The sequence below is a fragment of the Ovis aries genome, chromosome 1 (genome assembly GCF_016772045.2).
Source record: "Ovis aries strain OAR_USU_Benz2616 breed Rambouillet chromosome 1, ARS-UI_Ramb_v3.0, whole genome shotgun sequence".
Classification (NCBI taxonomy): domain Eukaryota; kingdom Metazoa; phylum Chordata; class Mammalia; order Artiodactyla; family Bovidae; genus Ovis; species Ovis aries.
In genome coordinates this window covers 7,488,098-7,501,668 of record NC_056054.1, presented here as the reverse complement: position 1 = coordinate 7,501,668, position 13,571 = coordinate 7,488,098, and the positions used below count along the sequence as shown (strand labels likewise).

The following is a 13,571-nucleotide window of genomic DNA, read 5'->3' as shown; positions in this document are numbered from 1 at the left end:
TGTGGATCACAATAAATTCTAGAAAATTCTGAAAGAGATGGGAATACCAGACCACCTAACCTGCCTCTTGAGAAATCTGTATGCAGGTCAGGAAGCAACAGTTAGAACTGGACATGGAACAACAGACTGGTTCCAAATAGGAAAAGTACGTCAAGGCTGTATATTGTCACCCTGCGTATTTAACTTCTATGCAGAGTACATCATGAGAAACGCTAGACTGGAAGAAACACAAGCTGGAATCAAGATTGCCGGGAGAAATATCAATAACCTCAGATATGTAGATGACACCACCCTTATGGCAGAAAGGGAAGAGGAGCTAAAAAGCCTCTTGATGAAAATGAAAGAGGAGAGCGAAAAAGTTGGCTTAAAGCTCAACATTCAGAAAACGAAGATCATGGCTTCTGGTCCCATCACTTCATGGGAAACAGATGGGGAAACAGTGTCAGACTTTATTTTGGGGGGCTCCAAAATCACTGCAGATGGTGACTGCAGCCATGAAATTAAAAGACGCTTACTCCTTGGAAGAAAAATTATGACCAACCTAGACAGTATATTCAAAAGCAGAGACATTACTTTGCCGACTAAGGTCCGTCTGGTCAAGGCTATGGTTTTTCCAGTAGTCATGTATGGATGTGAGAGTTGGACTGTGAAGAAGGCTGAGCACTGAACAATTGACGCTTCTGAACTGTGGTGTTGGAGAAGACTCTTGAGGGTCCCTTGGACTGCAAGGAGATCCAACCAGTTCATTCTGAAGGAGATCAACTCTGGGATTTCTTTGGAAGGAATGATGCTAAAGCTGGAGCTCCAGTACTTTGGCCACCTCATTCGAAGAGTTGACTCACTGGAAAAGACTCTGATGCTGGGAGGGATTGGGGGCAGGAGGAGAAGGGGACAACTGAGGATGAGATGGCTGGATGGCATCACGGACTTGATGGACGTGAGTCTGAGTGAACTCCAGGAGATGGTGATGGACAGGGAGGCCTGGTGTGCTGCGATTCATGGGGTCGCAAAGAGTCAGACACGACTGAGTGACTGAACTGAACTGATTCTCATAAAAGGAGATTAGCTTTTATTTATCCAAGAAGCAACTGATCATACACCAACTCACAAGGGGAAAACTGTGCAGGCTGTGAGCTTGCAGCACAATTCAGTGAACGAGACACGATGAGCAGACATCAGAGCAAAACAACAACAGTCATTGAAGACTCCCGACTTCTTGAGCTGAGAAATATTCTTAAATAGATTTAGGGCAAAGGAGTAAGTAAAATTTGATTTATGCTATAACTGAGCAGAAAGGAGGGATGATGACTAGGGATGATGACTGCTGCGTTGCTTGGCTTACAGGAAAATGGCAAACAATCCAGACAGCCCTGGATTGACAAGGGAACGTTTACATAAACTAGAAAAGGTCTTAAAACAATTAAAGGATAAATGAGATTTATATTTACTGGCCTTAAAAAAAATCTTTAAATTATTTTAGGTGAAATGAGGTTCTAGGATACCATTTATGATTTTAAAAGAAACCAAGTCAAGCTCTTATTTCTACATGTACATACATACTACACATTGGTACACACACAGCAAAGGTGAGGGAGGATACACTATTGATGTGGATGGGATTACATTATCCAATGACAAAAGTGACTTCTGAGGAAAGGACAAGAATAGGGTGGTAACTAAGGAGGATTTTTAGTTACCTATAAAGTTTAAAAAGTTAAGACTAAATCCACAATTACTTGTATGATTAAAGATAAAAGCAACTATAGGATTAAAGACTGTTTAGAAAACGACGATGGAAACAACACAGAATGGGGCCAAAGAGAACTGGATTCACAGAAAGTTGCAGCCTCAAGGCCTCTCTTATTTAAGGGAAACGAGCGATTAAGCATGTAACTTAACCATGTTTCTGACAGAGGAAATCACCAGGATAAAGGCCCAGCAGCACAGAAACCAACTTGGCTGCAATAGAGCAAGTGAGAGTAATAGTTACAAGTTCTGTTGTTTTTTTTTTTTTTTAAAGATACCAAAGGGCCAGATCACAAGGGCCTTGCAAGGTAACTCAGGGGCTCCGCTCTCATTCCAAGTGAGATGGGAAAACAGAGGAGGGCTATGTGTAGAGGACTGACTGACCTTAACTTTAAAGGATCGCTCTATTTCTTTGTAAGAATGTACCCTGGGAGGTGCCACGTTAGAAGCAAAGAGGTCAGTTAGGAAGCTGCTGGAATAATGCAGATGAGGGGTGAAGGCGGTGAAAGCAGTGAGGGAATGAGATGTCAGATCCCTGATAAATCCTGATGGTAGAACCAAAAGGATTTCTTGGAAAACCTGGTAATGAAGAAAGAAAGTAAAGAATCAAAGATGATTTCAAAGGTTTTGGCCTAAGCAAGTGGAAAATGGAGCCAGCATAATGGAAAAGGAAAATGTGAGTGAAGTGCATTTGAGATAGGTCAGGAGCTCCACTGTGGGAGTGCTATCATTTGGGATGACAATCAGACAGCCAAGGAGTAGCTGGATATATGAGTACGGCATCTATGAATTGAGCATGAGGTGCTCACAAGGCAGAGAGAAAAGCAAACAGACTGAGAAGGGGAGACCTGAGAAACGGGATGAAAACCTACAGAGCTGCGGTCTTCTAAAGGCAAATGACAAATTCATCAAGTATGTTACTGCTGCTGAAAGAGCAAGTAAGCAGATGACTGGGACCTGCTCACCAGACACAGTAACATGGTGGCCTCTGACAGCCTTGACACAGCAGTTTCAGCTCTGGGGAGGGGAGTGGGTAGGCATGGGGAAGGAGTCTGCCTACAATGGTTTCAGGACAAAAGACAGACACACATTCTTCAAAATGAAAAAACACTCAAGTTACCCAAGGTCACACCCCAGGCACAAAGGACTAACCATCTTTTCCTCTGGAGCTGCTGCCTTTCCATCAACAGTATCTCCAGTCCCTCTTCACACTTCCAATGTATGAACATAAATAAGATACTAAATTGCCCCTAACTCTTGATAGCATCCAATCCACAATTAGCCCATATCCCTCCTTACAATCATTTAGCACAAGTCCAAACCCTGTCAGGGAGATCATTCGGATGAGAGGTGAAGGAGGTGACAGCAGTGAAGGGAGGGGTGTCAGGGACACTCTAATGTCTGATTCCTGTGATATAAATTTCATGCTGGCAGTAAGTCAGTAATAAACCTTTTTTTAAAGCTAACCACCCCCAACAAAAAACTCATTAAAGTTAACAGGCAAATGAAAAACTGGGAAAATATTTACAGCATACAGCAAAGAGTAAAAAATATATATTATTAAAAATATGTTTAAGCACAGAAAATTTCAAACTTATGCAGAGGGTTTAAAATGAGCCCTCAAGTGCCCATCTCCAGCCTCAGTTCCTGCTGCGGCCTGTCTTGTTTGTCAGTACCCCCACCCGTTTCCCCTGTCTAGCTCCCCAGATTCTTTCTTGAAGCACATGTCAGGTATCACTTCATTTATTGATGTTCAGTACTCATCTCTAAAAGACGAAGATTCTTTAAAAAACCGTAACTGGTAAATAATTATGATATAGAATTCCTAAATCACGGACATCCTGTCAATGTTCAAATTTAAGTTCCTGTGGTTTGAATCAAGGCCCATATGAATTCTATACATTGTGCCTGCCTGCTATTTCTCCTAAGTCTCCTTTAACCCTGCTATTGATTTCTTGAAGAAGTTTTCCACTTGGGAACTGTGCTGACTGCTGGCCTGGGGTGCATTTAACAGGAAGGCAATGGCACCCCACTCCAGTACTCTTGCTTGGAAAATCCCATGGATGGAGGAGCCTGGTAGGCTGCAGTCCACGGGGTTGCTGAGGGTCGGACACGACTGAGCAACTTCACTTTCACTTTCTGTACCCTGAACTTCTTACAAACTGGTACTCAGACCTTGATTGGACTCAGGTCCAGTTTTGTTTTATGTTTTGGCAAGAGCATGGGTATTGCTCTGAATCTCTAAATGTCTGGGTGTTACTCTTTTGGGGCTGTTAGCAGTTTTTCAGGATCATGGCTTAGATCCATTAATTCATTAGGACTTGAAAAACGGTGAGAGTTTAAAATTTCTTCTTCATTTTATTAGCTGGGATATGTCTATTTAAAAAAATCTTCTCATTATCTATCTTGTTATTGTGAGGTAAAGTTTGCAAAAGAAAAACAGGATAAATATTTGATGCTTTGCTTTATGGTTCCCTGGCATTCACTAGTTAACAATGAACAGCATATTTTTAAAGATCATTATGAACTCATGGATTTTATGTCTGTGTGAATCAGATTTCATTATTATTCCCACTGAGGTTCAAACGCTTATCTTCAGGTTGGCTCCTGACTCTCTGCTAATCTCAGACATCTCTGCAGCTTCACTGCTTCTGCTGTGGTAAGATGTTCTGGGCTCCTCACACACTTTCCTGACCTATCGACAGGACAAGCCATCACTCCAAGAAGTCCTAGTTCCTTCCTGGAAATGGCATTTAGCAACCACAGTCTGGGTGCTGGGGTGCCTGCTACTACTAGCTGTTCACTGTTTCTACAAGCTGTTTCAGGAGACAGCGACAGAAAAATAATTTTTTAAAGAAAAAATACATCAGGTTCATTCTGACTCTTCTAATTAAAATTCAGGAGTGCAGGCTTTATTTATAACCACATTGATGTTATCTGTCTCTTCATTTTCCAATACTGAAAGTCCCTGTTCTCAGTGATACCAACATAACCATTTGCTTTATCACACACACACACACACACACACACAATTCATACCTGTGTGTGTCAGATTATGTGTGTATACATAATGTAAAATCACTGAAAGGAAATATACCAAAATGTGAATATTAATGGGATAAGAGATAATGAGGAGTTCTAATTTTTTCTTTTAATCCATTTTTATACATCCCAAATTTCTAAAATAAACATATATTATCAGTAGTCAGAAAATAAAATAAAATAATCTTATTTTTAAAACCACGCCTGGCTCACCAACTTTCAAGCCAACCAAAGTACTCCTTTAGTGAGTACATAGAATTCTTTAAAGGATATTATGTAAACCCTAGCCTTAGGATCACAAAACCCTAATACAGGTTACCACTGCTCCCCACCCCAAACACCCACAGACCCTGGCTCCCAAAGTAAAATAACTTACATCCCTCACAGATATTGTTTCCTCTACTATGATCTCCATCTCTGTCCCAGGGTGAACATCACTCCCCAAAGCGAAAAACAGGAACAGCTAAGATTGAAACAGAGGTATAAACACAATTTAATTTGAATTTTAAAATTCTATAAATATATAATTTATTTACAAAAGAGAAAGGCTAATGATCATAAAACATTAATAAAAATCTCAAATTATGTAAAAACAACTCTTATGTTGAGTAAAGTTATAAAATAATTTTGGTATATTTCCTTTCAGTGATTTTACATTATGTATACACACATAATCTGACACACACAGGTATGAATTGTGTGTGTGTGTGTGTGTGTGTGATAAAGCAAATAGTTATGTTGGTATCACTGGGAACAGGGACTTTCAGTATTGGAAAATGAAGAGACAGATAACATCAATGTGGTTATAAATAAAGCCTGCACTCCTGAATTTTAATTAGAAGAGTCAGAATGAACCTGATGTATTTTTTCTTTAAAGTTATAATTTAAACAATAAGAAAAGTAAGATTCTTTATCACCAATGTTTTTACTCCTAATAAACATCTCACAGCTATTTACTCAACTATGATCTCCATCTCTTTCTCAGTCATTCCTCAAGGAGATTTGCAATTATTGTACACTGTAAGCATTAACTGTGTTTTTTTATGAGTCCTTAGTTTGTGATCTTATTTTCTGTCCAGAGGCCCCATATACTTCAACTCCCAGAAACCCCCCCCAAAAAAATGCAAACCTGATCTCTTGTCTGTTCAGTTTCTTACAGCCTTATTTTTCCTTTCTAATCAACTTCACTTGTCATGTTTCTCATTCTCTGAGCTTGTCATGTACTACTATTTGCTAGAGTTTGGGGAAGAACAAATTAAAGGGTGGAGGGTGGTTGGGAAACTAATGAAGTGGATTAGTTCCATAACAGGGATCCAGGAGCCAGGAGGATCTTGATATATGAGTTCAGCTTACCCTGATACAGAGTCCTAACAGTAAGGACATCATTATGCCTTCCGGACTGTAATGAAAGTTTATCAAGTAGGCAGGGCTTCTGGCAAAGGTCAGTCTGATAGTATTTTACACATAAAATCAACACTGATAAGAAAAAAGCTGCTGTGAGTCTATTATTGCAGGCAGTAATTAAACTCAGAATCAGTACACTGTATTTCATTAAATCTAAAATACTGCTGGTTGTTACTTATTACTGGATGGCATCACCGACTTGATGGATGTGAGTTTGAGTGAACTCTGGGAGCTGGTGATGGACAGGGAGGCCTGGTGTGCTGCGATTCATGGGGTCGCAAAGGGTCGGACACGACTGAGTGACTGAACTGAACTGAAGAAAGAAAGCACAGCACCAGCTATAGCTGTAGGAAGCCACTGACTGTAAAATGCATCTAAATCTCACAGATATTAAAATGTAGGAGGAAAGGGGTGAATTTTAGAATTTATGAATTATGGTGGTTGAAACTAGAGGCCATTCAACTTTAAAGATCCCCCTTAACCACAAAATTTTCACAGGAAAACAATCTTATGAATATACTCTGACATAACATTTTTGACTTAAACACAGAGGAACTAACTATATGGATATATTCCTATAGATAAAAGGTATAATCTAAGGAAAAGGAAAAATTTTTAAGAAAAACAGTATTCCTACAGTGGTTAGGGAAAGAATTTTGCAGTTAAGAGCTTCCAATCGTGGGAAGGTGGGTTTTGGTCTTCCAGGTGACCTCCTTTTACCTGAGAGGAAGCTGGCGCTTTCCCAGGACACAGTCCCAGTGAACTCCCCATCTTCAGTCCTGCTTCCTTCAGAGTGCATCTGTCTGGCACTATGAAGAAGTTTGATAATATGGTAAATGTTACTAATTCCTACCTCTTTGGGCAAAAGAATACACTGAGATCATCTTTCTTTAAAAATCAAGAATGTTAAAGAAGAAAACTGAGTTGTCCTCCATGCAAAAGGATTATATACTAGTTGTTTGATTTCAGATTTCCTCACTCTAGAACACATTATTCTTGTTATCTGTACAACAGTGCTAAGAAGTAAGAGGCAGCTATGAATGTTCTAGATTCGTATTTAATGAAAACCAGAAAGCTGTTGGTTGCAAGGATTATGTAATATTGTGAAATGATTCATGAATGATGGATTAGCTTCTTTCCAGTTTAAAGCTGCTGTGATGACTACCATGAACAGTTTGAGTAAATTAAATCTAATGACAAGATGCATTACAGAGGTAAGAATCAAGTCTCTGGTTACAGTGATAACTGGTGTCACAATAAAATAAGCAAAACAAAAACTCTGATAATAAACCTGGAAAGACGTAACTAGATTAAAACCATGACTAAAATGAGCATCAGTTAATCAGAAAGTAAACAGAGGTGACTGAAATTTGGGTAAGACTTTCTGTAATTCATAAGAAAGACACTTGGATGACAGTATGGTTTATAAACCAGTTTATAAAAGGTACCTTCAGAATATTAGGTATTAGAAGTCACTGTTTAAAGTAAACATGTTGACAAATACAGATGGCATGATTACGTGTCAGCTTTTGAAGGCTAACAAAAAGATTTACCTGGACAAAGCAGTTTCCCATTTCTATCAATAGGCCTCAAACAGCTGTTCTCAGCTATAAATAAAAAGATGCTGGTTAGTGCAGCAAACAAAAATAAATAAATAAAAAAGATACTTTACTGTGTTAATTAGCAAGAAGTTGAAAAACACAAACAAACAAGAGACCCAAAAAAAAAAAAAAAAACCACCCAACAATAAAAAACCAATTACAGGCAATCTTCCCTTTGCACAGCAGCACAGAACCACAAGGACACCTGTGCAAGGTGAAACTGTGCAGAGAAATCTTAATCAGAAAAATTATGATTGCACTGTGACTTTTAAAAATTTCTGTCAAAACATTAAAACTCTGTCAGTTATATGTGTACAGTGAAATGAAAAAAAATAGTAAAACTAATATTTACACTCTAATTTAAAACACTACAGACATGGAAAACTAGAATGTTTCCTTTGCAAAAAACAGATTAAGAATCGTTTAAACAGGGCCTGCTTTCTTCTCGTACAGCTCGCAGGACAGGGTGAGCATCTTCTCTGCCCCTGAGTCTGGATCAGCTTCCAGTATTTTATGATTAGCAGTTTCAATTTCATGAAATATCTCCAAGAGCTCCTTTAACATCGAGTTTTGTGCCGGCATCAGTTCCTCTGGGATTATCTTCATAACTTTTTATCACGACCACTTTCCTCACTTCTGTGAGGTCATGCTCACTGGCTCCTCTGGCTGCAGACGTCTCTTGAATGACAATAATCGGCTCCATATATATTTATTTCTTGCCTGCACTTTCACTGTTGTTGGCTAACTATCCATATTTTTTTTTTGGTAAAATATCACCTGGCTTTATCACTGGGAGAAAAGGAGACCATAAACTACACACTTTGCTGTCCATGTGTTGAAATGAACAGCAGCTGTGTACTGACCAGTTACTGACATGCTTTAAAGAGTGAAGAGAACTGGTCACTGATTACAGCTCAGTTCAGTTCATTTCCGACTCTCTGCGAGCCCATGGACTGCAGCACGCCAGGCCTCCCTGTCCATCATCAACTCCCGGAGTTTACTCAAACTCATGTCCATTGAGTCGGTGATGCCATCCAACCATCTCATCCTCCATCGTCCCCTTCTCCTCCTGCCTTCAATCTTCTCCAGCATCAGGGTCTTTTCCAATGAGTCAGCTCTTCACATCAGGTGGCCAAAGTATTGGAGTTTCAGCTTCAGCATCAGTCCTTCCAATGAATATTCAGGACTGATTTCCTTTAGAATGGACTGGTTGGATCTCCTTGCAGTCCAAGGAACTCTCAAGAGTCTTCTCCAACACCACAGTTCAAAAGATCAATTCTTCAGTGCTCAGCTTTCTTTACAGTCCAACTCTCAACACTTCTGGAAAAGCCATAGCTTTGACTAGACAGACCTTTCTTGACTGTGTACATGCTACTTCACAGTGATCTGCAGACTAAAGAGCTTATAGCAAAGTCTGTACTTAATGCGATGACTCAGTATCTGGTGGCAGCTGACATTTGAACCATGCTGCTGGGTAACTGATAAACAATGAAATTCACCCATATCAGAATTGCACAGAGACTACCTAGATTTAAAAGGTGATTTTTATGCTTAGTTAGTAAATGGATTAGGGCCAATGTGCCCTGTTTTTGAGGATGCGAAGATTACCACTTTGTGGGAAGACACTAGGTTTTAATTCCAAACAGAATTCTTACCAAGTTGGATATGAAGTTGGGGAATTTGAAGGACTGTAGTGAGCCTTCTGAGAGGGCAGGAATGGAATGGGCCTGGGAAGGTCTAACTGTATTTGAGCAGAGCAGAGTCTCTTTGAGATTCCTGAGTTCTGGCCCTTATACTACAGTGATGTGAAGCTAGCATAGAATTCTAATACAATCTCCTTGATAACTGAAACAGCTTATGTTAAAGAGTTCTCCAATTTAAAAAATGCATTTAAAATACTGTTTTGTTTTGTTTTTTAATTTTCATTTTCTTTTGACAAATGCCATGTGTCTTCTATGTGCCAGGCACTGTCCTAGAAACTGACAATAAGCAAAACAGTCATGGACTCTCCCTGCAAACAGCCTCATCTATTGGAGGAGATGGACGTTCATTGCACAAAACACAGGCAGTTACAGAGTAAGTACCACAAAGGACAGGATGAGGTGTTAGAATGAGACAGACAGACTGAGGCTGTGCAGTCAGGGATGATGAATGTTAACATTTCAGTAGAGACCAAAGGAAAGACTGAAGTTAGCAGATGAAGAGTAATGAGGACGGAGTTCAAAGAGATTACAAAACTAAGAAGTCGCAGGGGTAGAAGAGACCTTGTGCACCAGAAAACCCAGAAAGTGAGCATGGAAGTGTGATGTGAATGACAGATGAGTGGAGGGTGAGGTGAGTTAAGCAGTGGTCAGAAGAAGGAGGCTCCTGTAGGCGAGGAGCCCACAGGCAACACATTACAAAGTACAAAGAGCACAACAAAGGGCTCTGAGCAGAGGGTGACATGATCCGAAGCACCTACGTTTAAGAAGATCATTTGCTATATAAAGAACAGTTTGGAGGGGAGGGAGAGTGGAAGGGAGTCTGTGACACGGTAAGACAATGAACTATTCATCTTAAGAAGCCATATATTTTTAATCAACTTTATTGAGATATACTTTACTTAGAGTAAAGCACATCCAGTTTAAGTACACAGTTCAAAGAGTTTGATAAAAACACTCAGTGACCACCAGCAAATCGAGGTAAAATTTGCATCACTCCTCAAATGCCCTCCTGTCACTCTGTAGCCAATCCCCCCATCCCCTAGTCCTGATCTGACTCTGTAACTCCAGCTTAGGTTTTCTTTTTTGACAATTTCACATTCTCAATGCAATCCTAAGAGTACCACTCTTTCATGCTAGCTTCTCTTGCCTGGCATGATGTCTTTGAGATTCACCCATATTTTGCATGGGGTGGTAGGTAGTTCACTTCTTTTATTGATGAATAGTATCCCCTTGTCTGGAATTTGTTCACCTGCTTGTGAACATCTGGATTGTTTCCTGTTTTGGGTTATGAACATTTATGTACAGTATTTGCAAGATTTATATTTCAATTTTTCTTTGATGAAAATCCAGAAGAATTGGTAAATGAATGTCTAAATCACAGGAAATAAGCCGACTCTTTACCAAAGTGACTGTCATTTCATGCTCCCACAAGCAATGCACAGGATTCCAGTTGCTCCACATCTTTGACGTCACTTGGTTTTGTCAGCATTTAAAATTTGCATCATTCTGCATGTGTAGTGATGTGTCATTACGGTTTCAGTTTGTGGGCTAATGATACTGAGCACCTTTTCCTGTGCCTGTTGGGTGTTCACAGGTAGAGTTTCTTTTGTAAAGCAGCTTCCCAATTTGAGCTGTTGGTCTTCTGATTAGGTGATAAGTTTTTTTTTTTAATGTATACTGGATGCAGGTCTACTGACAAATCCATGTTTTATAATTTTTTCTCCCAGTTTGTGGCGTGCCTTTTCAAATGCCTTTTGAAGAAGTTTTAAATTTTGCAGTAGTCTAATTTGCTTTCTCTTTCCTGATTTGTACTTTTTGAGTCCTATCTTTAAAAAGAAAATCTCTTCCTATGGTAAAAGTAACAAAGATTTTCTATGTTTTCTCCCCGAAATTTTATAGTTTTAGGTTTTAACATTTAAATGATGTGAGTTCCTTTTTTGGACTCAATGGACATGAGTTTGAGTAAGCTCTGGGAGTTGGTGGACAGGGAGGCCTGGAGTGCTGCAGAGTCAGACACGACTGAGCGACTGACCTGAAGGCAAAGTTGGAGGCTTATTTTTGCATTTATGGCTATCCAACTGGTGCAGCAATGTACGTTGAAATACCCCATGGAAATACCTTGGCACTTTTGTTGAGAGACAACTAAATATGTTTGCATCTGTTTCTAGCTATTTCAGTGTAGTTCCATTGAAAACACTTTAGAACATTTCAACATATGATCTCTGTTACATATTCTTAAAAGATCCCATTAAAAATGTGAAAACTATTCTTAACTCACAGGAAAAACAGGCCACAGTTTGCTGACCTCTGCTCTATGTATCTACTCTGATGACAACACACACTTGTTGATTTCTATAGTTACAGAGTAAGTCTTGAAATCAAATAGTGTAGCTTGTTTACTTCTCAGGGAATAGGGATTCTGAAAATCACGCAAAGCAGCCAAAAAGAAAAAAAAAAGAATTCTAAATACTGGCAAGGATGTGAAGAAGCTGCAACCCTGATACATTGCCAGTGGGTGTGTAAATGACTCAGCTACTCTGGAAAACAGTATGGCAGTTTCTTATAAAGTTAAACACAGTTCTGCCATATGATCCAGAAATTCCAATTCTGTACATCTACCTAGGGGAACAAAAAATGTTTGACTACACAAAGACACAATCTTTACAGCAGAGTTATTCATAAAATCCTTGAACTAGAAACAATCCAAATATCCATCTACTGGTAATGAACCAACAAAATGTGATATATCCATACAATGGAATACTAGTCAGCAAGAAAACAAACAAATTATTGAAACATGCTAAATCATGGATGAATCTCAAAAATAATATAAGTGAAAGAAGCCAGTCACAAATGACTATATATTATATGCTTCCATTTACATGAAATGTCCAGAAAAGCAAGTCTAAAGGGGCATTAAGTAGATGAATGGCTGTTAGGGACCTGGATGAATGATCCTTTTGGAGTGATAGAAATGTTCTAAAACTGGATTGCTGTGATGGTTGTATGACTTTATACATTTACTAATAATCACTGACTTACACTTAAAATGGATGTTTTATCATATATAAATTATACCTCAATAAAGTTGTAAAAGAATACCTAATGCCAAGTAAATAGTGAATTTGCAGAATGCTATATTCATTATGATGGAATATACATAAATGTAAAAACATAATATATACATACATATATGTATGGAGTATAATATATACAGTACAATGTGAATTCAGAAACTAGATTCACACCCAGATCAGATATACTAATTGCAACTGGGGAGAGAGGGAGGGTTAGGGCTGAGAACAATTTGTCAAATCTGAAGGAAAAACAAACATGGCAAGATGTTGGCATTTGTCCATTTTGGGTGGTAGATGCATGAGTTTTCCCTAAACCATATTTTTTGTATAAATACTCTCCCATATTTTTTTCAATTAAAAATCAAAACTAAATTAAACCAAAAGCAAACATAAATGATTACCTAGTTCCTTCAATAATTTTAATTCCTTTATGGCTTTAATTCGAATATCAAACACCACCTAAAATAGAGAAATAAACTAATGACTGTGTATAAGTTAAAAACAATGGGAGGAAAGGAAAATGAAGATTATCAGTGTGTGCATATGCAGATTATCTGAGTTACTAATTACCTGACGTGTGACAATTTTTACACACTTATTTCCTTTCCTGAAATTTTCCCACAAAGTCAAAGGGAAAAACTTAGATCTCGGTTAAGTTTTTACCAAATTGATAATAACTGGAACAGAAAAGGCCTCCTACAGAAAACTTCAGAAAACTAAAGACATAATAGTAGCAAAAGGCAAAAAAATCAAAAAACAACTCACCTTTCTGATGATAGCAAACAAAAGACACTGTAGACAATCATATTTATGTCAAGAATGATGAATTTAGGGCCAATAAGCATCAATTATATAAAAATGTACTAATCCAAGAGTACTGTTTAAAATTTCTATGTAAATTATCTTATTTTAGACTTTTTTTCTTTTTTAAAAAATTTAGGCTAATTGCCTCTAGGGCACAAAATTGCAGAAATTTAGGGATAAAGAAAATCATAAGA

At 38.5% G+C, this 13,571-nt stretch overlaps 1 protein-coding gene across 24 annotated transcripts in view; it reads right to left on the bottom strand.

Annotated features, from left to right (window-relative positions):
- The window catches only part of USP40 (ubiquitin specific peptidase 40), an 83,305-nt gene that overhangs the window by 24,443 nt on the left and 45,291 nt on the right, over window positions 1-13,571 (bottom strand). For 20 of the 24 annotated variants that reach the window (XR_006058980.2, XR_009600658.1, XR_009600656.1 and 17 more), the window contains 4 exons: window positions 12,975-13,032; window positions 7,746-7,799; window positions 6,913-7,001; window positions 5,165-5,251 (listed from right to left, as the gene is read on the bottom strand). Coding sequence is in view for 20 of the 24 variants with exons in the window: in XM_042244964.1 (XP_042100898.1) it covers window positions 5,165-5,251; window positions 6,913-7,001; window positions 7,746-7,799; window positions 12,975-13,032 (288 nt within the window). In the remaining 4 variants the exon portion in view is untranslated. Of the gene's footprint in view, window positions 1-5,164; window positions 5,252-6,912; window positions 7,002-7,745; window positions 7,800-12,974; window positions 13,033-13,571 lie in introns of those variants that run through there. The other 4 variants (XM_042245017.2, XM_042245022.1, XM_042245026.2 and 1 more) reach the window with 4 other exon arrangements.